This window comes from Ambystoma mexicanum, chromosome 11 (genome assembly GCF_040938575.1).
Source record: "Ambystoma mexicanum isolate Mex_15411 chromosome 11, UKY_AmexF1_1, whole genome shotgun sequence".
In the NCBI taxonomy this organism is placed as follows: Eukaryota; Metazoa; Chordata; class Amphibia; order Caudata; family Ambystomatidae; genus Ambystoma; species Ambystoma mexicanum.
Window position 1 is genome coordinate 1,258,009,936 of NC_090934.1, and position 27,144 is coordinate 1,258,037,079.

The 27,144-nt window shown below is 44.6% G+C and overlaps 1 protein-coding gene across 1 annotated transcript in view; it reads right to left on the reverse strand.

The window, feature by feature from the left end:
- The window catches only part of LOC138505132 (uncharacterized), a 398,539-nt gene that overhangs the window by 18,532 nt on the left and 352,863 nt on the right, over positions 1-27,144 (reverse strand). Inside the window, exons 15-16 of the mRNA XM_069625423.1 lie at positions 8,280-8,373; positions 809-1,050 (exon numbers count right to left, since the gene is read on the reverse strand). Of these exons, the coding sequence (XP_069481524.1) occupies positions 809-1,050; positions 8,280-8,373 (336 nt within the window). The remainder of the gene's footprint in view (positions 1-808; positions 1,051-8,279; positions 8,374-27,144) is intronic.

Genomic DNA, 27,144 nt, shown 5'->3' on the forward strand with positions numbered 1-27,144 from the left:
GCCAAAGCCAGATTTAACGTTAAGCACAAGAGACAGGTACATAGGGTTGTCAGCTCACAGGACTCTAGGAGTGACACCCACTGAGGGGATAACGCTCGGGCACAAATCCGCAAAATAAGCTTTTTTGGCATCTCTGTGAAGCAGGGCTTGCCAGCCTGGTGCAGACAGAGGCATGCAGATTGTAAAGACGTCACCGGATGAGTTGGACTTCCTGACCGGCCTGAGGCCCACTGAATGTAATCACATGGAGCAAGTTTTCTTCCTGCATAGACCCAGGGTGAGCGGTGAGCATGCCTTGCATGGGTCAGGAGAAGGGGATTCTGGAGATGTGTGGGGGGAGAATATAAGTCATCTGCAGATGCCTAAGGTGGAGGGGTGAAATGGCCATGGGTAAGTGCACTGGATGGACACATCTGTCTCTGATGTTTATTTATTTTTGTATGTGTTAAGCGCACTAAGCCCCGAGGCATCAAATTCGCTAGTTACAATGAGACATTGCAGACATGATTAGCATATGGGGTTCAGACAAAAGGGAGATTTGCAGACAAGAGTAAAGTCTTGAGCTGTTTCCGGAAGACCCAATATGATTGCTTAGCTCTGACACCCAACACTAATGTTGAGATATTATACACTGAAATATTGCTGGAAAATATCATAGAGAGGTTATATCATTTATTTAAAGAACGTGAAACATAGTTCGTTTCTCTATAGAACAGGGCAATGGTGCTGAGGGTTGTGTTCATGTTCCATGCAAGAATATGTTGAAAGTCTTTTATTTGGACCAAGGACCATGGCATAGTGCACCTACCTCACCCTGCACTCATCGAACAAGTAGTTGTTGACGTCCATCTCCAGCAGTTTAGGGGTGATGACCATGGCACTAGGCAGAACCTGCTTGACGTCTGCTGTTCCGTGATCTCCGGTTTCAGGTGGGTTGGAGCTCCATACCGTGTTTGTTCCCACTTTGGCCGAGTGATTGGTGGGGAGGGAGATACCACTGAGGCGGATACCATGAGCGGCCTTGGCACTGATGGCAAGATGTGAAATTTCCTGCAAAGAAAATGTTGGTTTATTGTTGTATCCTGATTTGCAACCTCCACCCAGGTAGCCTCCCAGTCCAGGTTGCCCAATGACAAAATCTTTTTAAAGTTAAGGACACCACAGCAAGCTGGCATTCATAAGAGCAAAATGGAAGTCAATAACTGCAAAGGCCCTCCTTGAACCAAGGAAATACGGCCACAAGTAGGATAGTAATTTTTACTCATTCCAATTTGATTTAATACAGAAAACATTTTGTAAATAAAGTTCAGAAACAGGTCTTTTAAAACAATATCTACAAAAATGTGTGATGTGTGAATTTTTCTCACACAACTTTCAAACATGTTGGACATTTTATAATATTTAATGCACTTCATGGGCTTATTTTCTTTTTGCAGAAATTTCACGCGGTGTCGACTACCGGTTCTGACAAAACAAATTTTGCAGTGTGTTGCAAAAGTTATACATGTTTAATTTTCTGTTTGTTTCCGTATAGCTCATACATATTATTATACTTGCACTCCGTCTGTTTCCATGTATTGCCCTGCCCATGCCAAATAAAACAAGCATTGGCAATGCCAACAGATTGGGCTTTTCTGTAGGCATGGGAAGGCACTTGCCAGGCACTGCCATAGTGGTAATAATGGACCATTGATCATGGCAACTGCAAAATGGTGGGAGTACCTGGGCATTAAAATAGCAGTGCCTGGTATATGCCTGATATGTATACACACGCCAAAACTGTTGACTTTGCCAATGCTTGTTTTTAACAGGACTTTAGTGAAGCACAGCCATAGTGCTTATAAAATGAGCGGCTGAAGGTAGAGCTGTTTAAGACATTTTTATTATGCTAGTAGTTCCTTAACAGCTTCATTTAGGCCATTAACCTTCAGAAGACTGCTATAAAAAAAGACTGGCAGGCACTTTGAGCTCAAAGTTTGATGGTCAGGTTTGTTTAAAGCGAGCTGAAAGAGTTCCCATGTGGAGATGATTTGGGCTGGGAGGGGCAAGAACTGGGTGGGAATGGCCATAGGGATTAGCATGGCCATGGGCAGTCAATGGGTGGGCAAAGACCCAAACAACACAGACAAGCTGTGTGTCCACCTCATATCCATATCCATATCTCCATATCCTATCCATTTCTCCCTATCCATACTCTAATGCAATAGTTTCGGCTTACAGATGGCACAAGCACCACCTAATAGCCCAAATTAAAAAGGGCAATTGGTAGAACAGTAATGGTAACATTTGTACGTTGTGCTTGTACCACAATATAACATCCTTGCTACAAGATGCAACAGGGGAAATCGGTGTGGACTGCTTCTTCATAGTTCATGTGGCACTTTAGTAAGGGTGCCACATGCCCCTTTTTAAGGATTGCCTCTGCCGTCTACTGTCTGCTTCTGTTTCCCAGAACACAAAACAGCATTGCATAGCAAGGCTAGTGTGGCTGACTAGTGTGGGCCGGGCCTACCTTTTTGTTCCGACAACCTCCTGAAGTATTATTGTACTTTCCTTTCTCTCAGCCCTGCTCAGATCAGAATATTGCCTAAAAGCAAAGCGTGAATGCCTAGTTGGGACCAATTTCTGTATCGTGCATTTTCATCCAAGAGAGTATAAAGGCCTTGTGCTTACATTAAAATTCATGGTAAGTAACAGCCCTCAGTGAAGTAACAAGTGACAAGGACTATCTAAATCTCATGTACAGGGACTAAAGCCTGTGCACCTAGCACACTTGTTTGGTACACATGACCAAACCATATACAATGGAAACTGCCTACTGTTATCAAACTGGCCTGCCACCGGCTCCAAAGGCAATACAGCCTCTCTGTCCGCACCAAGAAGAGCTCACATCCAAGCCCGCGTCTCAGCTGCATCTAACAACTCATCCGAACTCTTTAAAATCGGCAAGGAACTGGCCAATACTGCTGCAGTCTCTACCTCTCATGTCCCCTCCCAGGTCCTCTGCAAGGCTCTGGCTTCTCATTTCATCTCTAAAACTCAGGACATCCTGTGCTCTCTCTCTCTCTACCTCTCCCCCTCCACTTCCTGCTCTTCCTCTTGCCCTTCTTCGGCCACCACTCCTCCCTCCTTCTCTGCCTTTCCCCTGTTCTCCCCTGACAAGGTTTCTAGACAAGTCTGATCTATGAATGTCTCATCAAAACAGGTTCATCCCTGTTCCTCCTAAACCATCAACAACCACTTTGACTCCCTGGCTCCTGCTCTGGGCGACTTCTGCAATCACTCCTTCGCCACTGGTGTCTTCCCATCCCCCTGGAGCACTCCCTTGTGCACCCTCTTCTTAAGAAACCCTCTGCTGACCGTGCTGCCCGGCTAACTATCGCCAAATCTCCATCACTCCCTTCCTGGTCAAACTTCTGAAAACGCTGGCCTTCTCCCAGCTTAATCGCCACACTGAATCTGTTGGTTGTCTTCGTGGTGAAACATCAGGGTAATTCAAAAGTGCAGGTATCTTACATTCCATAATGTAATCTATGTTATATCACATTCAGAACAATTCTTTAGAGAAGAAATATGTCCGTGGCGGAAGCTCACATCTCATATAGTGGTAAGGAAAAATGCAGGAGGGGAACCAAGGGCAGAGTGTAACTGTCTCGCCCTGTTAGAAGAACACTATCCCTACAACGGGGTGCCTATCCCTGGGCAGCGTGTATTGCAGCACCTATCTAATAGGGATAGTGTGGGAGAGAAGCTGTCCCCCAACTAACCAAATGTATGGGTGCCCCAAACTGCAATAGTACTTATTTTAAAGAGAACGTATAACTGTGTCTAAAAAGCGAGCAACCAAAAGATGTAAAAAAACCGCAAAAAAAAGCACAACTCCTATTTCTCCTATTGTGACAGGTCTGGGTATTAGATCGCTGTCAATCACAGCTCAAAAAGCTTGCATGAGTGTATAAATGACAGCGGGAATTTTTAGTCCATGTTTTATTCACCCATAGGCTATTTAATCAAATCTCATGTGGAGTGGTGAGTTTTGTGAACAACTAAAAGAGCGGGCATCAGGTGTAGTATTATGATGCCTACTTAGAGTACTATAAAAGGCTCACAACTAGTGAGTTAGAAGGTAACTGATGTATTTCTTCTTCGGAAACCACCCCTTGTTATTGGAGATATCTAAACGTGGTCATGGGTACACAATGGTACAGCGGTTGCAACCATCTTCTTCAGGACCGTTTTCATCGATATAGCTGTAGGTCGATCTTCCAGCCTTGCCGAGGTGTGGGGGCACAGGGTGGGATGGCTGCTCCATCTCCCAAGAGGCTAGTAATCAGGGGGGCTGAACAGGCAGTAGAACATGCCTGTGTATTTCTTATGACCATCTGCTAGAGGGAAGTTGGAAGCAGACCGAGGATGCAGCCCACCGCTCTGGAGGTTGTCTTCATGACCATCGGTCTGGCTTCAGAGCTGCCAGAAGCACAAAAACTGCTCTCCTGAACATCCGTGAAGACCTGCTCTCCAACCTTGATTCCAACACCCCTTGTGTCCTCATCTTACTTGATCTCTTTTCTGCCAGTAAACCATGCCATCCTGCTCAACCATCTTTGTGATAACCTGGGTATCACCGGTCAGGACTTGGTGTGGCTGACTTCTTTTCTCTATGACTGACCCTCCCAGGTCCAACTTGGGTCCTTCCTTTCCTCTATCTCTACCTGTGGTGTCCCCCAGGGGTCTAACTTCTCTGCCTGGCTGTTCAACCAATACCTGGCACTTCTTGCCCACCGCATTGCCACTCTCCGCCCAAATTTTCAGTGCTATGTGGATGATACTCAGCTCATTTTCAGGCTACCTTCGGCCACCTCTTCTCCGTCTCTCATCTCTGACTGTCTGTCTGCTATCCAGGAGTGGTGTGCTACCAATGATCTCTGCCTTAATGCCAGTAAGACTGAGATTCTCCTCATCAGCACACCCACTCGCTCCTTTCCTGTCACTCTCTGGCCAGCCTCTCATGGCCATCTTCCTGCTCCTACCTGCGAACCTAAAAACCTCAGGGTCATCTTCGACTCCACATCTCTTTCTCTCCTCACATCTCTAAGAAGTCAAACTACCAGCTGCACCTCATCAGAGGTATTCTTCCTTTCCTCTCCTTCCCCCAGACACTCACTGTCCCCAGAGCTCTGGTTCTCTCTAGGCTGGACTATAGCAACAGCCTCTTTCTAAATCTGCCTGCCTCTACTCTCCGCCCTCTGCAACTCATCTAGAACAGGACTGCGAGACTTGTCCTTGGCCTCAAGCCCAGGGATCGTATCTCTCCAGGACTAAAATCTTTGCACTGGCTCCCAGTGGCTGCGAGGATTAAGTTCAAAACCCTCTGCATTGTCCACAAGGCCTTCTGGGGCCTCAATACCGTCAACTCACTCTTCCTAAATATCTTCCTTCTCGAGCTCTTTGCTTATCCGCCTCCAACTCCTTCAGGGTCAGTCGCTTCTCCAAGCAACGAGTTGGTGGTAGATCTTTCTTCAGCTGGGGCCTCCCTCTGGAACAGCCTCCATGCCTCCCTGAAACTTGAGGAGAACCATCTCAGGTTCCGGAAGCACCTCCAAAACCTTCCTCTTTGCTTCTACTTTCTCTCCTCCTCTCCCCTGTTGAATTCCTGGCTGAAACTGTACTGGTTACCTGGCCACTCTCTGATCTCAGGCTCCGTCCCCTCCCCTGCCAGTTACACACCTACACTGCCTCCCTAGCAACCCCCGCACTTGGGGACTGTTTCTGTACCCCTACAGTCCCCCACCAGCACTTGAAACCTGAAGTCTGCACTTGCACTTGCCACCAGCTGGCCCTACGTCTCTTATTCTATGTACTGCAATATCCCACCCCTCTCCCATTCGGCACTTTTCCCCTTCCCTTGCACTTGTGCAATCTGAATAACACTTGGCCTAGTAGGATCACTGTCTGTCTTCCCTCTGTTCCCCCTACCTTGCCGCGTCATGCCTTGAAACACTTGTGTATAGGCGCGTCTAAATGCCATATCATATCTATCAGAAACCCTAGTTTGTGGCTGATTGCAACTTGATCCAGATCGACATAACATACAATTAAACATCCATTGGTAACAGCATTACAACGGTGCAGCACTAAAATAATGTCCCCGTACATATCTCAGTCCTAATACCCTTTTCTGATCTTTTGATCTGGTTCCATTAATACTCACTGGATACTGTAGAACACATCTCTGCTGTTTCCCTCCACCACCAGATATCTGATGTTTCAATTTCCTAGCATTTCAAGAAAGAAAATGTACTGGTTGGTACCGCTTCATCCCCATAGGGCCCTGAGAGTGAATATTGCTATACAGAATGCATCTGTAGGAAAAGAAAGCTGCAAATCGCAGAATGCTTCAATTGACAGAACAAAAACTCCAGGAATTATTTAAGGAAACATCAACCATTTATCTACTAGAATATTTCAATAGAGTAATGTTGGGTAGAAATCCCACTTTTTACCAGAAGAGGTGGACCTTTGTGATTTATGCTGGCTTTTTTAGTTTTGGACTTTATTTTTCCTCCCATCATGGCTTAATCCAAAGGCTGACTGACAGTGTGTTTCTGTTTTCTGTACTGTACCTTAAAAGTCCTTTTGACTCCTAGGGCAGGAGTACCCTAGAGGTAGCCCACAGTGTCCCAGAGAATGTACCCAATCTCTGTTAGTCATGTGGGTAAGCTGGGGATCGCCTTTTTGCCTGTGTAAAAGGGCTCCACATGATGGAATCCATTTTACCCAGCTGAGTCATTTTTGTCCTCCACCTCCTCCTCAACCATTTTGCAAAATTGAAGTTGTTTTTGTTTGCCTTGAACAGACGTGTCACATGACTATACCTTGTTTCTCTTTGTGCGTCTCAGAGGTGATAGCCGTCTTTGGGCAATGGAGGTTTGCACCTCAGGACTGGGGCAGAAGTCAGTCTCAAGCCATTTCCGAATATTGTATGCAGATGCCTTTCCGGGACAGTGTGGATTAACTTTCTTTGTGTGAAGGCTATACCTGAGTGCATTGGTGTGTTTGGAGGGATGGCCTCCCATTGCCTGGCCACCCCTTTGTTTGAATGATTCTTGGTGGATGATTGGGTGCTGTGTTGGCTCACTGCCTCCCAAGGGAGATAAAAGCAGAACCTCCCCATTGTAACTGATCTTGTCTGCTGCTGGAAGTCTGTACCTGCACTCTGAAAGGCTTACTGCTTGAGGAAGAACCAAAGCTGTGCACAAGCATCCTTTGACACTCCATCACATATGATGGCAAATCTCAGCCTCTCCAAAAGATAAGAAACCAAGTGTGGGGCTGAATTCCCCTGATCCAGTGGGGACAACTGGATCTCAGGTCCCGCTTGAAGGCCTCATCTATCTAAAGCTTCTGACATGCCTTCATCACTGGATACAGAAGTGGGAGCGCTTCGCTGACAGGAATCTGAAGAACTCTCAGTGCTTGACCAACCTTAAGATCCTCAACCCAGGACATCAAGCAGGTGCTCTGGTTCCATCTCCCACATCTTCAGAGGCCCTTGCTGCTCCTTGTCTTGCTACTGCACTGCCAAACTCTTCTTACAGTCCTTCTTTCGTGGCTGTCACCGCTATGGTGTGAATTTGCAAGCATTTTCTTCAATAAGTGTTCTTACCATGGTTCTTATAAAGCCAACTGGAGCCTGAGAAGCCAAACCCTGTGCCTGAGAATTATGGGGAACCCTGCATTGCCAACTACGATTGACTACAACATCTTTGCCTTTCAATTCCATGGACTCTCGACCCGGAAACCAACAAATCTTCAATAATCGCTCTTTTCAAGTGTCTTAGGTTTCCTACTGCACCAGTATTGTGCGGTCGCTTGACCCTAAGGTGGTGACCAAACAAAGTGTGCATCATCACCTATGGAAAATGAAAATACTCTCATTTTGTTTTGTGAAAAATGAGTACTGTACCTGTTAACCACCCCACCCACTTCCTGGAGTTAAGTATGGGCTGCTTTGCCGCACTACCACTTGGAGAGCCTAGGCAGCTTGAAGGAATCACGGGTACCTCCATAAATCAGGAAGACATATCTTAAGACCCTAATCACAACGCTAAATGAAAATCTCGCTTACAGGTTAGAAAAATCACACCCAAGATTTGTCATCTAGTTCACCTACCCCAAGACTCCCTCTTTAACAGATCACTCTATAAAAAATGTTCCCAAGTCAGTGCCCACCTCCCCAACATATATTAATGTACCCACCCCATCTTCAGCTTTCGTACCTGTCCTGCAGCGGGGTGTGTTGATGATGTGAGGTTCTTTGGCACAACTTTCACATATGCATTGATCCGAGCAGAAGACTTTAAGGCAGATGATCTATAAAACAAGAACATGTGTATTGGGAAACAGAATAGGTATCCCAGGAGAGCCAGAAAAGCGTAGTTCCCTGGTGTATGACCAGCATTTTATGGGGATTTGATTGTAATGTTGACTACAGCATCTTTGCCTTTCAACTCCATGGACCCTCGACCTGGAAACCAACAAATCTTCAATAATCGCTCTTATCAAGTGTCTTATTTCTGGGAAAATGCAATGCAGAGCAGGAGTGCAATAAGAGGAAATAAACTCGGCCATACAGACTTGATTTGATCTATGAGTGTGCAGGAGACCAATAAGTTACTTACTTGTAATTGTGGCACTCCAGCATGCAAGGGGAACAGATAGGAAGAGTTGGAAAGTTGCTTTCATTGAGGTCGGTCTGGGTAAGCAGGTGACTCGGGGGCCCACTCGGAGATGAGAAACCCTTCTGGGAAGTAAAGGCAGGGCTATGAGATTGGAGAAGGAGGAAGACCAAGAGACCAGAGAGAAGTGTGCAGCAGGTAGAGGAGGAGTTGGAGGAGAGGTTCTTCATGTTTGGAGAGTGTGAAGGTAAGGTTGTCATTGAGAGAGTTGTATCAATGTTCATGAGTGGGTGAGTGAGAGGGTGACTAAGGATACTTTAGGGAGGACGTTTGGAGAGTAGGGGGTAGTTGAGAGTGCGAAAGAAAGAAAGAGAAAGAAAGAGAAAGAAAGAAAGAGAAAGAAAAAGGAAGAAAGATCAGGAAATTCAGTGGTAATGAAAATAAGACGGGGAAGAAGTGACTACAAGAGAGAGTGGGCGAGTGGAGAGTGGAGAGGGAGTTGGGGATAGGAGGGTTGAGAAGAATAGAGTAAGAGTAGTGAGGGGAGGTAGGTGGAAACAGGAGAATTGAGCCATAGTAAAAGGAGAAGGAGGTTAGGAAGGCAGAGTGAAAGGCGGAGATAAAGATGGATGGAAGCATGGATGATAATGGGCTATTCTTGCTGTTCCCGTGGTGCCCTGCGCTCATCGTTTACTGCTGCTGCTTGTCTCCACCTTGAGGGTTGCAACAATCTGGTTTTGAACTCCCTGGTCGGACTCGCTGGCCAGGCATCGATTTGATCTTTTCCTAATTTCTGGTCCGATGTGTTGCTCCTGTTTCCGCCTAACGTGCCTAACCAGTTTATCCAGCGTGGAGTCATTTTAAATTATTATTGTTAATAAGGTATTTATTGAGCATAGACCTAGCTTTGGATCTACAAGTAACCAGGGGAGGAAGCAGTGGGGATCATATTACACAGTCACAGTTAAGGTGCAGAGTGTATGGTGAATGAAACTAGGTGTTAGAGAGGAGCCATTCCTTGAAGGAGATGGTCTTGAGTGCCTTCCTGAACCGTAGAAGCAAGGCGGTGGGTCGGATGTTGATGGGGAGGAAGTTCCAGAGTCTTGGAGCATAGAAAAGGCCTGTCTGGTTTTTTCCTTCCCACACCGGCAGACTTCAAGTCTGGACATGTCTTTACTTCTGGTGAATCGTAGGCCTCCGGAAATGCTGAGTTTCTCAGTGAGGTAGCTTCGAGACTTCAGGGTGACAGCCTTGTATATGATACATCAGGATTTGCCCTCAAACCCGTAGGGAAGTCAGACTCCATGCTTGGAAAGGAGGTGAGATTGGCTGACAGACCACAACCAAGAATGTTGGAAGATACCGTTGAGTGGCAACCGAAGACTCACACCAGAGACATCGTCAAACTAACCTATTTACTAACCCACTCCCCCCTTTCCTGCTCTCTCCAACGTAATCAACAACTATGTACATGACTAGGGGTTAGCCACAGTACACATAGACACACTGATAGCTAATCTAATGCTCTCACCCAACCAACTCTCAGAGACTCTGGAAACAACATTAGAGGGGACACCTTTACACATAGTCCATAAATCCATCGACACTACACAAATGCTCACCAACACAATACATTCAAACACCTAACAGTCATCTGCAACTCTAGACCCCTTGGGAACACAACTAACCAGTGCGCACGACTACACACACACACACACACACACACACCTCCCCTCCCCCCACTAACACTAACACTAGCACACACACACACACACACACACACACACACACACACACACACACACACACACACACACACACACACACACACACACACACACACACACACACACACACACATACACACACACACACACACACACACACACACACACACACACACACACACACACACACACACACACACACACACACACACACACACACACACACACACACACCTCCCCTCCCCCCACTAGCACACACACACACCACTAACACTAACACACACACACACACACACACACTACTAATACTAGCACACATCTGAGGCACTGAATCCTACCCATATGGTTACAACACACAGGGCCTCCCGGACCAACTCCCACACACAAGACAACGCTCACAGATGCCAGTTCCTCCAAGTTCTTAACCTACCCTATCATCCTATCCCCACTAACACACTCGGCCCTCTTCTCTTGCAGAGCAACGTGAGCGCCTGGAGACTGCTTTTGGATGGTAGAGGTGCACAGTATAAATCAACATAACATATTGTTAATAGTCACATGCCTTATTAAATATTCTAAGTCATAAGGCTGGGAATCATCCATGAGTCAATGAATTAATTTCAGTTTGTAGCCTCTGCGTCTTTGCGTGTTTTCCCTTTCATTCAGTGACTGAATTGGCCCCTAAACTGTGCCTGGCTGTCATTTTATATTATTTTCAGTAGATAAAATCTTTAATATATATTTTTAAAGTTGGAATGCTGTGAACCTCTGTGTGTGTTAAGAGAGGCCACCATAGAAATGCAGTTCAATACACAGTCATCCAAGAATCATAGAAAACGCTGTTCACCGGCCCTATGACATAATAACATGACATATTGAGCTGGATGGTGGCACTGATGTTAAAGCGGAAGTGTGCTCAGAAATGTTATTGTCCCAATTGATCGGGCAGGTATTTTTAAGCATACTGTAATCGATCTTAAAAAAAATGTCCTATGCATCTTACCCTAATTTTCCTCACATTTACGCATGCGAAAACAACGGGTTGGGCGCCGCCATCTTGTGCTAATCTTATTCGTTGATACATCGCCCTAAGTTCAAGTGCCCTTGCGGCAAGAATATAGATTGCCTGCTCCTCAAACTGACATCACTAGACACTTACGCCCCTTTTCACAACGCCAATGCAAGACTCATGTCAACGTCGTTTGTGTGTAATCTATTGACCTGTCTCCTTGGAAATGCCAAGCCACCTCGTTCCTCAAAGTGTAAACAAACCCTTTCTGATCACACAACATTGGAGTTTCTTTTTCATTTGTGTAAGTGTATTTCATTTCGAAACTCTGTGACTTGTTTCTGCTCTGTTCAGCTATCTTCCTAGTTCGACGTACTGCAAACAGGTACTTACTCTATTATCTGAACTGATTGAACTCAGTAGTTGCTTTTTCTTTAAATATTTCTTATATGTGCAAATGTCTTTGCCGAACCATATTTAAATTGTACTTTTACAAGGCTTGTGTTTTACATGTGTGAATGCGAAATTTCATAGTTTGTGCCTATTCATGTCTTTGCACTATGGGTTTTTGTAACATGGCAGCATGTTCTCTTCTCTTTCTTTAACATTAGTTCTTGTGTACCAACAAACACATTCTTTTTTTTATGACTTTTGATTTTGAACTATGGCAACAATATGGCCATACTAGTATGAGCCTGAATATTCAGAGGAGGAATTAATTGAAACAGAAAGAAGCGGAAACAATGGGAAATTGAATGAGAGTTGTGATGATCAATCACTGGAGCCTGGACATAGTAGCATGGAAAATGTTTCCACCTGGTGTGCCTGCAACGGTTGCAAGGTTATGCCAACCGAGGTGAAGAACTGCTGCTGCTGAGAAAACGCTGGATGCTTGGCCTACATAGCCGAAGAAGACACACCACCCCTATGCGTTACCGAGCTGCATGACTTCAGGGTAGCCTGCCTCACAAGATCTGTGTTGCGGATGATGATGGTCCTTATGCACGAACTTCGAGCAACAATAAGTAAGTTTACTCTAGATCTGATGTATGTTTGACAACTGAGAGGGCTAACATTTGATGTTGTTCTCCTACATCATTGTAACTACCATTGATCACAGATAAATGTTTTTTTCTGCAATTTGAATACATTTGTCATACTAATGTAAAACCAGAGTATTCATCACTAGATGTAACATCCAAACAATTACGTTTCTTTCACATTGAACTTAAAAACAATATTTCCTTAGATCCCAAACTGTTCTTACTTCAATGGGCGTTCACATTTGTAATTTTTCGATACTTCAAATGGTGTTACAAACTAAATAAGTACAGTTATCTGGTTATTTCTAGTAAAATATTTCTGTTTCTCTTTCACAGGTGGTACATGCTTGTGGCCTAATGTGCTTTTACAAGGTGGATTCATGGACGGCTTGGATTCCGCATTCGACGAGTAATACCTCCCTGTGTCGTTCGAGCCATTAGCCCGAAATTCTCCAGTGACAGCGGACAGTACAAGGGATTTTTACACACAGTACCGCAACCACATAAGAACAGTTTGTAGTTTGTTTGTGCCATCTACATTACCAAAGTAAATTTAAAAAAGAGTTAATATGAATAGTTTGAATTTTTCAGTAAGTCAAAACACGTCCAACCGTCTAGGAGGTTCATGAAAGAAGTTTGGTGGTGTTTTGCTCTTGACTCATGCTCATCCATCCCCCTCCAGTATCAATGGTGGTTCACACCTATGAACGTGCACTCCCCAGGGGGCTGGGTGCATGGGGCGCTCAAGGTGCCAAACACCATGTACACCTCAAAGAGGTTAACTGCACTGCAAGCATTGTCCACATGGCCTCCCCAGACCTGGTGTCTCCAGACTCCCCTTTGAAGACCCAGTCCCTGCAATCAACATATGCATGTATCCCTTGAACATTGTTTCTGGCCATTTGCGCTCGTCTCACGCCCATCCATCCACCTCCAGTATCAATGGCAGTTCGCACATATGACTGTGCGCTCCCGAGGGGGCTAGGTGCATGGGGACGCTTAAGGTGCCAAACACCCTGTACACCTCAGAGGGGTCTACCGCACTGTGACCATTGTCTACATAGCCTCCCCTGACCTTGTGTTTCCAGACTCCCCTTTGAAGACCCCGTCCCTGCAATCAACATATGTATGTATCCCTTGAACATTGTTCCAGGCCTATTGTGCTCGCCTCTCACCCATCAACCCCACTCCAGTATTAATGGTAGTTCGCACCTCCAGAGGGACTGGATGCATGGGTATGAGGATGTTATACATTGGCATTAGAGGCTTGGTGAGTGTCAACGAACACATCACACATTGACATACATAGCCACTTTTCTAAGCCTTTATAAACACCCTGATAGTTCCCTAGGGAACATCTTTGCAGTCCACAAGGTATATTGCCATCTAGCTACTTGTTAATAGGCTTGCTCAATCTGCTCATCTGTGCGTCCAAGTAAGGGTTGGTCAACTATTTTGTTCTGTAGTTTCATCGATCACTACTCGGAAAGTTTGTATTTTTTTATACCCAATGTATACCGTATTCTCATTTTAGTTTATCTCAAAGTGTTCACCATTATCGAACGTTTATGTATTTTTATTTCTGAAATTGGCGCATTTCATTGCGCAGCATTGTATCCAAATGTAATGTTTTGTAGTGCATGTTTTCAACGCATGTTTTCTTTTGGTGACTCAAAGTTTATAAAATGGACTAGTAATACGTGACAATTTGCTGTATAACAATGAGTTCTGACTAATTTGATCGCTATGATAATTAGATATGGTTACAGAGTTAAAAAAAAAATTAAAACAAAGTTAACAGATAAAGCCATGTGATTGTTGCTTTGCTTGCAGTGATACTTTATTAATTTAAATAATTATTTATATTTCTTTAACAGATCTTATGGACATTTGAAGAATGCCTTCATGTTTTGATTGCCCTACTGTGGGCCATATCAACACTCCTGGCACAGTCCTGCATGTATTCCCAAAGGATTTAGTTTTAATAAGAAGATTGCTTTCAAATTGCAGATTTCCATGGTCCGAGATTGAAAGCAGATCCAAGGTACTGTTGGAAGATGTGAGGGGCAATCGATTCTGCGTCAGCAGCATGCACTTCTCAGATGATATGTACAAAGAAACCCGCTACACTAAAAAGCGTTGCACCAGACGCCTTTGCAAATTACTTCCAATGCAGTTCCAACTAAATTTCAGCACACGCTGGCTCTGGTGAGTAGTGGACGAAGAATTTGTTATGTATGTTGGTAAATAAAAAGAGTGCTCTCTATACATATGTGTTCTAAATGACCTTGCAATCTAATCAATTGGTGTGGGGAAAAGGTGATGATATGACCGTTTTTACTTTTTGGGGAATATTTACATCAATGTTATATTACACAAGTTGCTCTCGTGGCTCAAAGCACTGTACTTTTAAAAATGTTCACTTTAGACTACTTTGTCTATCCCCACTTTCGCTTAATTATTTTTAATTTGTTGGTTAACTTTCTTTACTTAGAACTCACTGATGGAAATACGGACCTTCACCAATGAGGAAACCACAGACACATCGATTATTCTAATGGTGAGGCTAAGCCACATGCACGTAGTAATGTTTTTGAGCGTTGGATTTGGCCAAATTTATAATACTAATGTAACTTTTCAATTGGACTCTTTTCTGATTATATACATAAAATAAAGGAGCAAGACTCATCATTGATCACTATTCAGGAGTCAGCAGCAATATCACTCACCTATCAAGTAATTATTTTATACTAATCCTTTATATGCGACTAAACAATACATGCATGTGGCTTACTTCGAATTGAAACATATTGAAGATTATTATGTATAATATTAGTTATTGACACAAAGGGCCTGATTCATGGAAGTGTTTTATAATGGCGCAATCCCATAGGAAATCGTTCCATGAATCAGGCCTTCAGTGTCATGTAGGAGTGTCTCTCAATCTGGACCATCGTCTCCATCTGATGTTTTCTTTTTGAATTTGCTTTTACATCCATATTAAAACAATTACTATGCGCCATGCCCGCATGTTTCTTAACCCCTCCATGTGCCCCTCCCCGACTATGTCCCAGAACAGGTACTAGGTCTCGTGCTCACCCATCCTCCATTCCCTCTTACAAGATTAGACATCCTGTTGCTAGGAAGAGTTGGGAAAGCCATCGGAGAATGCGTCAGGTGAGGAGTCATCGCCTTTATCACAAGTGGCGACTCCCCTGGCGTTTGTCCACACTGCAGAATCGGGCCACCTCTGGCAGTCAATTTCTAAGGGCGCCAAACCTGCACGATACCCGGAACGTAACCTGGCCACGTGATATGGCTCCCGCCGCCCGTACTCCAATACAACAGACGGGCTCGTCTTTTCACCACGGCACAGCATCGCGGGTCGCCATGACAACGGCCACGCCCCTTCTGATCACTGCATCCTCATTGAACAGTGAATCCAGAAACATTCAAACCTCTACAATCCAACATTGTGATCACGTGACGCGTTCCTAGAAACCACGTGACATGGATCTCAGTATATAAGGAGCTCCTGAGTGCTACACAGCGCTTATCAAATGTTCGCTTTCGCTGTTTTGGAGCTCACATACGTTCTTGTGCCTTGATCTACTGTTTTGACCACGGATTACGTATTAAGGACTTCTTTGCTGTTTCCTCTTGGTACTTCTGCTTGGACTCATTGAACTCTTGGAAAGACCGACCACGGACCGCTTCTTTGATAAGCTTCAGTTACCTCCTTGGCAAAGTCATACCCGGACTCGCTTTTGACATTCTTGTGCTCCAGTTTCCAATCTCCAGGAGCATCCTACTCAGGTGTTACCAGTGTGGCAATCTCTATCTCCTCCTCTGGCTTTCCTGATCTCAGCCCACTGAGGGAACAGGTTTTACCTCACCATTTCGGCCTTTCCTCTAGTGGTTTCTGGTAGGTGACATTACTGCTTCTTGTTATTCAGCTTTGTGTGCCCTGTGTAATCCTGACCTTATTTGTCCCTTTTTCCTTACAGCAGTCATCTGGACCACGTGGGTATATTATTTGTCCACCTGGGGCCCTAATCCTCTATCAGCAAGTGACTATCTTCTTGCTGTTGGTTGCTTAGGGACGGAGGTATTCTTGTTCCTCGCGACCATCAAGTCTTGACAGATTGAGAAGCCTTCATTGTCGCACGGAGCATGGATGCTTCTGGTTCAGACCCAGTGACTGCCCTAGTTCAGGCCATTTCACCTCTGTGGGCAGACATGGCTGCCGCCACAGCGGCAATCCACCAACACTTTGTTACCATTCATAGCGAACGCCATGCCTTGCCCGCTGATCCTGAATATGGGGATCCCGAACCCTCGCCCAGCAGTTCCCAAAACCCACCACCTACACCAACCCAAGTCATTGTCCCAGCCCCATTTACTTTGGCTGCCCCTGAGAAGTTCCATGGAGATCCCCGTAAGTTCCGAACATTTCTCAATCAATGTAAGCTCCACTTCTTGTGTAGACCTCAATCCTTTCCCGATTCAACAACTAAAGCAGCCTTTTCATTGTCACATTTGAGCGGCATTGCCGCTACCTGGGCTAATCCTCTGTTAGAAGAAGACAACCCAGCCTTGTATGATTTCTATCTACTCATTGCAGAGATGACCAAGGTATTTGATACCCAGCACAAAGCGCAGTCACGCGATCTGGAGTTACTAAATGCAAGGGAAAACGTCACTAATTGATTACATCACCCGATGCAACCAATTGGCAGTGGAGACTTCCTGGCCCAAAAATAAGAAGGCGGTTGTATTTTACAAAGGGCTGAGTGACGCAATGAAGGATGCTTTGGCTGTGGTACCATCACTGCCCTCCCAATATCAAGGCCTGGTCGATCTGGCTCTCCAAGTGGACGCCAGACGTGCTGAAAGAAAAACAGAGGCGAGTTTTTCTTCAGGCAGGCCGGTTGTACTCGAGCCTCCAGTTGAACCAATGCAGATAAGGGGGTTCGAGTCCAATCACGTCTGCAGAGAGAGAACGCAGACGGACAGAGAACCCCTGTTTCTACTGCGGCCTTAATGGCCATTATGTTAGGGAATGTCCAAGACGCCCTCGACTCCAGTCTCTGGGTTTTCAGAAAGCTCGCCCTTAACTATGGGGGCACGGGCGAGCTATGAACAGACCCCCAAAACGACCGTGCCTATGAACCTCACGAACAAACCCATTATGATTCAGGCTGTCCTATCTTATACCCCTGACATTTATTGACTCGGGTGCTACAGGGAATTACATAGATAATGAATTAGCCATTTCCTTGAGTCTCCCTTTGCAATCTAAGACCCGACCAGAACCGGTGCAAGCAATGGATGGCATGGCCTTCATATCAGGACCTATTCGCCAACAAACAGCACCTTTATGTTTGACTCTACAAGAGACCCACAAAGAACTCGTTACTTTTGACCTAATAACCACACCACAATTCAGCATCATTCTAGGAATTCCTTGGCTTCGGCTTCATAACCCTATGATTGATTGGGCTTCCGGTGATCTGTTCTTTGAATCAACATACTGTCAATCCACGTGTCTCGCTCCCCCGAGGAGTGATGCTTCTCCTTCTCAATTATTGGATGCAGTAGCCCAACTCACATTGGATGAGGTTTCCCCATGGATCTAGTCACTCAACAACACATAGTGGGTTCTTTGGTCTCCGGAATCCCTACAGAGCATACTGAATACCATGACGTTTTTGATAAGGGCTGTGCAGCGATGCTACCTCCTCACAGATCCTACGACTGCCCCATCGACCTGGTTCCCAGTGCAGGGATACCAAAGGGTATAATATACTACTTAACAACCTCAGAAGAACAGATATTGAAAGAATACATACAAAATGCTTTGAAATTGGGCCATATACGTCATTCTATCTCTCCAGCCTCTAGAGTCCTATCTTTTTTGTCCCAAAACGCGAAGTAGATCTATGTCCCTGCATCGATTATCAGCGCCTGAATGCCATCAACGTAAAAAAATCGATACCCCATTCCCCTTACAGGCCCACTATTAGACCGGTTAACCCATGCATCGGTATACACCAAGTTGGACCTTAGGGGAGCATACAATCTGATTCAGGTACGCAAGGGAAAAGTGTGGAAGACGGCTTTCTGTACACGTTACGGGTTGTACGAATGCACCGTCATGCCCTTCGGATTATGCAACACCCCAGCACGTTCCAGCGATTTATGGATGACATATTCAATCATATCCTTGATACCTTCGTGGTCATGTATCTAGATGACATTTTGATTTTCTCAGCCTCCATGCAAGAACATGTGGGACATGTAAGAGAGGTCCTTTCATGTCTCTGTTTACACTCACTATATGCTAAACCTGAGAAGTGCTTATTTCACGTTCAGGAAGTGGATTTCTTGGGTTTTCACATATCTCCAGGGGTGTTATCAATGAACGATTCTAAAATCCGTGCGGTACTGGACTGGCCGGTGCCCACATCTGTCAAAACCCTGAAGTCCTTTCTTGGCTTCGCCAATTTTTATAAACAATTTATTTCTGGCTTTTCTGACATCACGGCCCCTCTTACGGCTCTTACTAGTCCACAAGTGCCCTTTCTGTGGACCAGTATACACCAAGAGGCCTTCGACAGATTAAAAGCCGCTTTTACCTCAGCCCCTATCCTTCAACTTCCAAACCCAGATCAACCATTCATAGTGGAAGCTGATGCCTCCCTCCTTTGCTATAGGGGCCATCTATCCCAGAGATGTCCTGCCACGGGTTGTTTATATCCTATCGCTTTTCATTCACGCACATTTACTTCTTCTGAGCTGCATTACACAGTTACTGAGAAAGAACTCCTGGCCATCAAAGAAGCTTTCAGTATCTGGAGGCATCATCTTCTTGGAGCCACTCACCAGGTTGTTGTTTTCACTGACCATAGGAACCTACAAGATCTTGCCTCCATGAAGTGTGTAAACAGTAGACGGGTTCGATGGCATTTGTTTTTTGCGGCATACGATTTTATCATCAAACGTAGACCTGGCACCACGCACCAAAAAGCAGATGCCCTATCCCAATCTCCTCGGGGCATTTCTGTCATGAACCGTCGTCTGCGCCCCTTTAGGACTTCCTGGTCCCTGAACCATAGGGGATTGAATACAGTGATCCTTCCAACATGGCCGCTTGAAACGGAATGCTGCTGGCCAGTCTCTATGTTTCACGCTGTACGCTCTACAAAACAGACACGCCCCCGCGGCTCTGCGCGTCTCAATGCTACCGCTTGCTGTAGTCAGACGTGTGTTGCCGGAGTTCGCTCGGGGCTCTCTTCTGATTCCTGGTCCCGGTTCCTTGAATCCCCCTTCCTTCCTTCCATTCCTCTACCTTACCTCCGATCTTCCTGGATTTTCTTCCACGCTCGGGTCACTGTGTTCCGTGCCTCCGAGTGCAAACATTATTCCTTCCTGGTATCCACCCTGGACTTCTGAACGTTCCTGGAAGTTTGATAGAGAACCTCACGCTGGAATCCGAGGACCAGCGCTCAGCTTTGTACAAATCCCGGACCGTGAGAAAGAAGACATCACAGAAGGTCACAAGCAAACAACCAAAGCAGGTGAGAAGGGGAGAGACTTGTGACAGGTTCACTTCCGTGTTTCCCGGACACGGTGTTTGAGAAGACACATGTAGTATGCGTCTGTACCCCAACTCCTGATCTCTTGACCTCGATTCGCCAATGGGTGTCATCCAATCCTGAACTACTGAATGACTGGGGTTTTATCCTACATGAAGGCCTTCCGTATTATCAAGAGAAGTTGTTCTTGCCAACACCGGGTACATGCAATCTGGCTCTGGAATGGTCCCAAGATACCCCCATTGATGGCCATCCGGGCCAGAGGCGCACTCTACAGAGATGGTGTTGGTGGCCCACTATGAGAGAGGATGTCGACGCCTATGTCAACACATGTTCTGTTTGTGCCCAGTGTAAAGCTAGAAAAGGTCGACCACTAGGGTTGCATACCCTTACCATGGACTTTGTTACGGACCTGCCCAAGGCCAAGGGGTTGGATACAATATGGGTAGTGGTAGATTCATTTACTAAAATGGCTCGTTTTGTTCCATGTTCTGGTCTTCACAGGGCCCCAAAATTGGCTGACATGTTCTTTAAGGAAGTATTTTGTTTATTTGGTCTACCCACAGTCCTTATTTCGGATCGTGGCACACAATTTACATCTAAATTCTGGAAAGCTCTTACCAGTCTCATAGGTATTGACGTCCGTTTCTCTTCTTCTTACCATCCCGAAACAGACGGACAAACCAAGAGGGTGAATCAGGTCATGGAACAATATTTATATTGTCTCACCCTCCAGAATCAGCAGTCCTGGCACCAGTTGGTACACTTAGCTGAATTTGCCTACAACAATGCCCCTCACTCTTCCTTGGTACCTCCCCTTTCTTTGCTATGTATGGTCAACACCTCTGCACTCTGCCAATCCCCGATCTTGCCTCTCTTTCGTTCCCTGCTGCTACTGCTTGTGCCATAACTTGTCCCTGCTGCATTCCAGACTATTACCCATCTCCTCGAGGCGCAGGAATCTATGAGATTAGCAGCCAATAAGAAACGCACCCCACCGCCGTCTTATGCCCTAGGTGACAGGGTGTGGCTCTCCACTAGGCACCTGCATCTTTCTGGTTCGCGTAAACTGTTGCCTCGGTTTGTGGGTCCTTACAAGGTGTTGGGGGTTGTAAATCCTGTAGCCATTAAGTTGGCGGTACCCTCTTCTTGGCGCATTCATCCCCTGTTTCATACCTCGTTATTGAAGCCTTGTCTCCCTGCTTCTAGGTTGCTGGCACCCCCTTCTCCGGTTTCAGTGGGAGGGGTTGAGGAGTATGAGGTTAGTGCCATCTTGGGTTCCTGTGTCTCCAGGGGTCATTTGTATTACCTAGTGGACTGGTTGGGTTTTGGCCCCGAGGAGAGGTCATGGAAGTTGGCCACAAATGTCCATGCCCCACGTTTTGTGTCCCGGTTTCATCATGATAATCCGTCCTGCCCACGTGGTCGTGGGCCCTTAGGGGGGGATTCTGTCATGCCCACACTTTTGTTAACCCCTCCATGTGCCCCTCCCCGACTATGTCCCAGAACAGGTACTAGGTCTCGTGCTCACCCATCCTCCATTCCCTCTTACAAGATTAGACATCCTGTTGCTGGGAAAGGTTGGGGAAGCCATCGGAGAATCCGTCAGGTGAGGAGTCATCGCCTCTATCACAACTGGCGACTCCCCTGGCGTTTGTCCACACTGCAGAATCGGGCCACCTTGGGCAGACAATTTCTAAGGGCGCCAAACCTGCACGATACCCGGAACGTAACCTGGCCACGTGGTATGGCTCCTGCCGCCTGTACTCCAATACAACAGACGGGCTTGTCTGTTCACCATGGCACAGCATCGCGGGTCGCCGTGACAACGGCCACGCCCCTTCTGATCACCGCATCTTCAATGAATAGTGAATCCAGCAACATTCCTTCAATGAATAGTGAATCCAGCAACATTCAAGCCTCTATCCAACACAGTGACCACGTAACGCGTAACGCGTTTCTAGAAACCTCGTGACATGGCTCTCAGTATATAAGGAGCTCCTGATTGCTACACAGCACTTCTCAACTGTTCACTTACGCTGTTTTGGAGCTCACCTACGTTCTTGTGCCTTGATCTACTGTTTTGACCACGGATTACATATTAAGAACTTGTTCGCTGTTTCCTCTTGGTACTTCTGCTTGGACTCATTGAACTCTTGGAAAGACCGACCACAGACAGCTTCTTGGATAAGCTTCAGTTACCTCCTTGGCAAAGTAATACCTGGACTCGCTTTTGACATTCTTGTGCTCCAGTTTCCAATCTCCAGGAGCATCCTACTCAGGTGTTACCAGTGTGGCAATCTCGATCTCCTCCTCTGGCTTCCCTGATCTCAGCCCACTGAGGGAACAGGTTTTACCCCACCATTTCGGCCTTTCCTCTAGTGGTTTATGCTAGGTGACATTACTGCTTCTTGTTATTCAGCTTTGTTTTCCCTGTGTAATCCTGACCTTACTTGTCCCTTTTTCCTTACAGCAGTCATCTGGACCACGTGGGTATCCTGTTTCTCCACCTGTGGCCCTAATCCTCAAACAGCAAGTGACTATCTTCTTGCTGTTGGTTGCTTAGGGACGGAGGTATTCTTGTTCCTCGCGACCATCAAGTCTTGAAACTATGTTATAGGGGGATGCTGGCATGTTGACGAAACAATCGCTTCCTCATTTGAAACCGGGGCAGAGTATGAGGTATGCATAGTAGAATTTGCGTTTAATTGGTAGTTGTGGATCTACTTTATTTGAAATTAACATAAGTGTTTTATTTTTCACAAATTGTACAATACTGTTAGAAAAGTGCAAAAAATGCAATCAACAACCTTGTTGTATTTATCGCCCATAGTCATACAAAAATGAAAGTAAAACCTCCCCAAAAAAATACTATGAAACTGAAATGCATGTAACCTTTCACTGTATGAAAGTTTTTGGTTTTTGTTAATAACAGTTAATTTCCTACCCAAACTAAATTGGAGGCAACATTTTAATCACTATGTTTTGCAGGATATCACATCAACTCCATATAACATCTCAGAAAGTTATTAGGTGAAATGTAAAATATATATGTTGAAAGTGTTCGACGTTATCTTGGTAAGAATTTTCAAATTGTTTTACGACGACTAACCTTATCATTTCCGGTCGACAATTATTTAAAACAACTTTGTCGAAGTATTTTGTGAGATTAAAGATTATACAATTAAATGTGCTTGACACATTTTATTTTTTAAATTAATGTTTTGTCCAAATAATGTACCACTGAAGTGGTCAAAATTGAAGAGACACATAGACTAGAGGTATACATAACATAATCTTAAATATCATGTATCCATACATGTGATTGCCATTGTAATTTTTAATATATTGCAATGTTTAACATACGCAAAGTAGGTTCTATTTGTAGGTTTATACATTGTAAAAATGCTTCTTTCATCTTGGTCTCACATCAAAGTCCACTGTTTCAAAGAAAATAAATAAAACAAGGTTAAAGAACCAACCAGGTTATTTAGGAGATGTTTTTAAGCGGTTACTTTGCTGAAATTACGTTTTTAGTGGGTGAATCGTATCTTCTGTAATCTGTTAGAGGCCTAGGTGAAAGATGAGCATAAAGACTCAGACAACAACAGAAACTAATGATGCCGCTTGCCAAACGGATGTCACTATGGAGCAAATACATTTTGAGGCACAGCATTGTCCAGTCAAGATTCATAGTCGTGATGCAGATGTCCAGTGGCCGGAATATTAATGTAATGTCACCAGCGAGCCATGCAAAGTAACCACGGATCATTGTTGCATTGCAAAATGTCGCCTAGATGAAACTGAAGACACAGAAGATATATCGGAATTGTTTGCAGACCCGATGACACAATCTACACCCTCTAAAACATGTCCACCGACAAAACCTTAAATTATCCCTGTTTCTCAAAATCATGCAGACATATCACAACCTGAAATAGCTGAAGTATCATCACAATTCATTGATGAATCTGCTCATGATCTCGACTTCAGTATTCCTACTTTGGGGGAGTTGTCTACCACCATCGAATCACAAACCACAGTACTGCAAGACGATTAGCTTTTAAAGGAGCAAAAACACATTGTATTCGACTGCTGCCTGCTAGAAATTATACAAATGATTAAATATGATCATAAATTACATAGGAAGATATTTGGGGAGCCATTTGTGAATTATACTCGTGTAGTCAAAGGCACCAAACTCAAAATCCAGGCCAGCTGTGTCCACCGCTATAACACATTTTCTTGGTCAGCACAACCTATGCTTGGAAAAGTCCCTGCTGGAAATTTACTTTGTTCATCTGCTTTGCTGTTCAGTGGTTCAATGTTCAGTAAAATGGAAAGTTTCTGTCAATTTGTGGGCCTGGAGTTCCTTGCTAAAACACAGCACTAAAAATATCTGAAGGATTTCTTGTTCCCCGCTATTAGCTAGGCCTGGAAACAGACAGATATCAATTCACAGTACACTCACCGGCAAAAGGGTCATGTTTCATGGCGACGGACAGTGCGACAGTCCAGGATTTTCAGCTAAATGCTGCACTTACAACTTTCAAGACATGGAAAGTAAAAAAAAATTGTGAGTTTGGTCATCGTGCAGGTATCTAAGTGTACATCATCTGTTGCCATGGAGAAACATGGTTTTATTAAATCTATTGCACTTCTGGAATCCAGAGGAATGCAAATAGACATAATAGCCACTCACAGGCACGGTGGAATAGCATAGGCCATGTAAGAGCAGTTCCCACGCATACAGCATCAATTTGATGTATGGCAGGTTGCAAAATCAATATCTTAAGAAATGACAGCTACTGGTAGAAAATAAAGTTCAGAAAACATTTTAAAGTGGTCTCCGTCTATCAGCAACCATCTTTGGTGGAGCACACAAACTTGTAATGGATCTGTAAAAATTCAACTTGAAAAGTAGCGTTCATTGATGCACCATTGTTCCAACATTCACTCTTGGAGAGAAAACTAACATTTCCAAGAATGTGGACATGGACCTTTGACTAAGGAGCAGAAGTGTAAGAAGTGGTTGGTGTCAGGTTCCCCTCCTCACGCAGCACTGGAGAAACGTCAAAACGCTTTCAAGAGACCTGAAGAGTCTCACCGAATTCTGCCACACTGGAGATTTAGAGGTGTTCCGTAACATGTGCCTAAAATACAGGCCAAAAAGGTTGCATTTCGGCATAAACGGTATGGAGGCCAGAACAGGACTGGCTTTACTTGGGCACAATGAGAACGTTGGTAAGGAACAAGCAAGAACTGAAGGGCCTTTCGTAATGCTTTGTGAACCCACATCATTTACAAAATGAAGCAAACAGTGGGTGGCCAAGCCAATATTCCAGGACATGGATTTTGAATTTGTGAAAGATCTGACATTGACTGTGCTGACCATGCCTACCATGGAATAGCTCAAGAGTTTGTTTCCAAGGCCCGGACTATGCCACAAAACATTGCCAAAGAGGCTTGTCCTCCAAAACTTGAACTTGTTGAGAAGTTGACTTCCAGATTTAAATGATTTGTAGCTGTCTTCACACATTTTTCACAAGTAAGTTTCAATATGTTACCCAATGTTTGGACACTGTATCGATTAAAGAAATAATGTAATTGTATAACATTTGCAATGTTAATGTTCAATAATATATTTTGATTTATTCATTTTAGGTGATATAGTCATGTTAAATATGCATAAATGGTTTCATTTTACCTTTACTTTCTTTATATTGCTTTTCCTCTGTCATTGTGTGTATGTGTATATATATATATATATATATATATATACCTAAAATGTCAATGTCATTATTTGAAGTATGTGCCTTTATTTCAAAATTATGGAAAAGGTTTTAGGGATTGAAATTCTTGAGACATATGCTTTTCTATTCTCTAAATCTTTTTTAAAAGTCTGTGCAAAATGTTCATTACGACAAATAAAAATCATCTGTGAATAATGCGATCACGTCTTTGAAAACGTACAATACAATAGAAGCAAGATGTAATATTGACATTGTTCGAATTTATAGTGAATAGAGAATAATCGCTGCCCGACCTGCCTATCGCTGACACCAACGTCAATGCTGCTTCCAGGCAGACTGTCATAAACATCCTCTTTGTCGCTCCCTCTCCGGACATATGGACTACCCACATGGTCTGTCCTCTCCCGTTTCTCTTCGTCGTCCATTAATAGTAGCATCAGATGGGAAGTACTCTTGTCTATCAGAATGGGCCCCTATGGTTGACCCTCACCGCCTGCAACTAATGTTCCCTCTAAGCTGTGCGCATGTGCGCTTTCCCAGCTTCCTCCTGGGTGCCGCTCTAGTCTTGATATTCTGCTCATTTGCATTACACTACTATGCAAGGGCGACCGTAAACACCTAAAAGATCTAACAGCAAAATACACACAAAAGAGGATAAAAACTAATATGAAAAACTGGCTCCAAGAACAGAAGAATCTAACCAAGATATGCCTGCACACATCAACCAAATAATGTTTCCTCGACACCCATGACTCCTAAACTTGACTCTACCACACTTTTACCTTATGACTCTAACTTCTGCCCCAGAGCACATTAAGATACTACCAGACAACCTTGACTCTTCCTCTCTTGGCTCTGCGAAAGGTTACCAGACGTGTCCCTACATCCACTTGTTTTATGTTTGTTGTAATATGAATCACGGACACAAGCCAGAATTTCTGTTACTCATTGAGCCTTACCAAAAGCGTCACCCACACTATACAATCTAACAACTAGCTCACATATCGGATAATGATTGTAAGTAACCAAGCTACTTGTATGTGTAACATTATCCCATACTTCCTCTTCTTTGTACATATGTCATGCAAGTGCTTTGAAGCAGCCCCCTTGAAAGTTAACACATTAGAAAATTCAAATATAAATTTGCCCTCTAAGGATTTTGAGAAGACAAATGTGATGCTCAGCGTCTCCTACTTTAGCATCACTAACGTTACCCTATAAGTGGAGAGCAACATTGCAATATCATTTACTTTCCCTACAATGGATAATGGGTATGGACTATGCCTGGGATTACTCGTCCATAGTATCACGGCACCGGATATTCAGACAAGAGAAT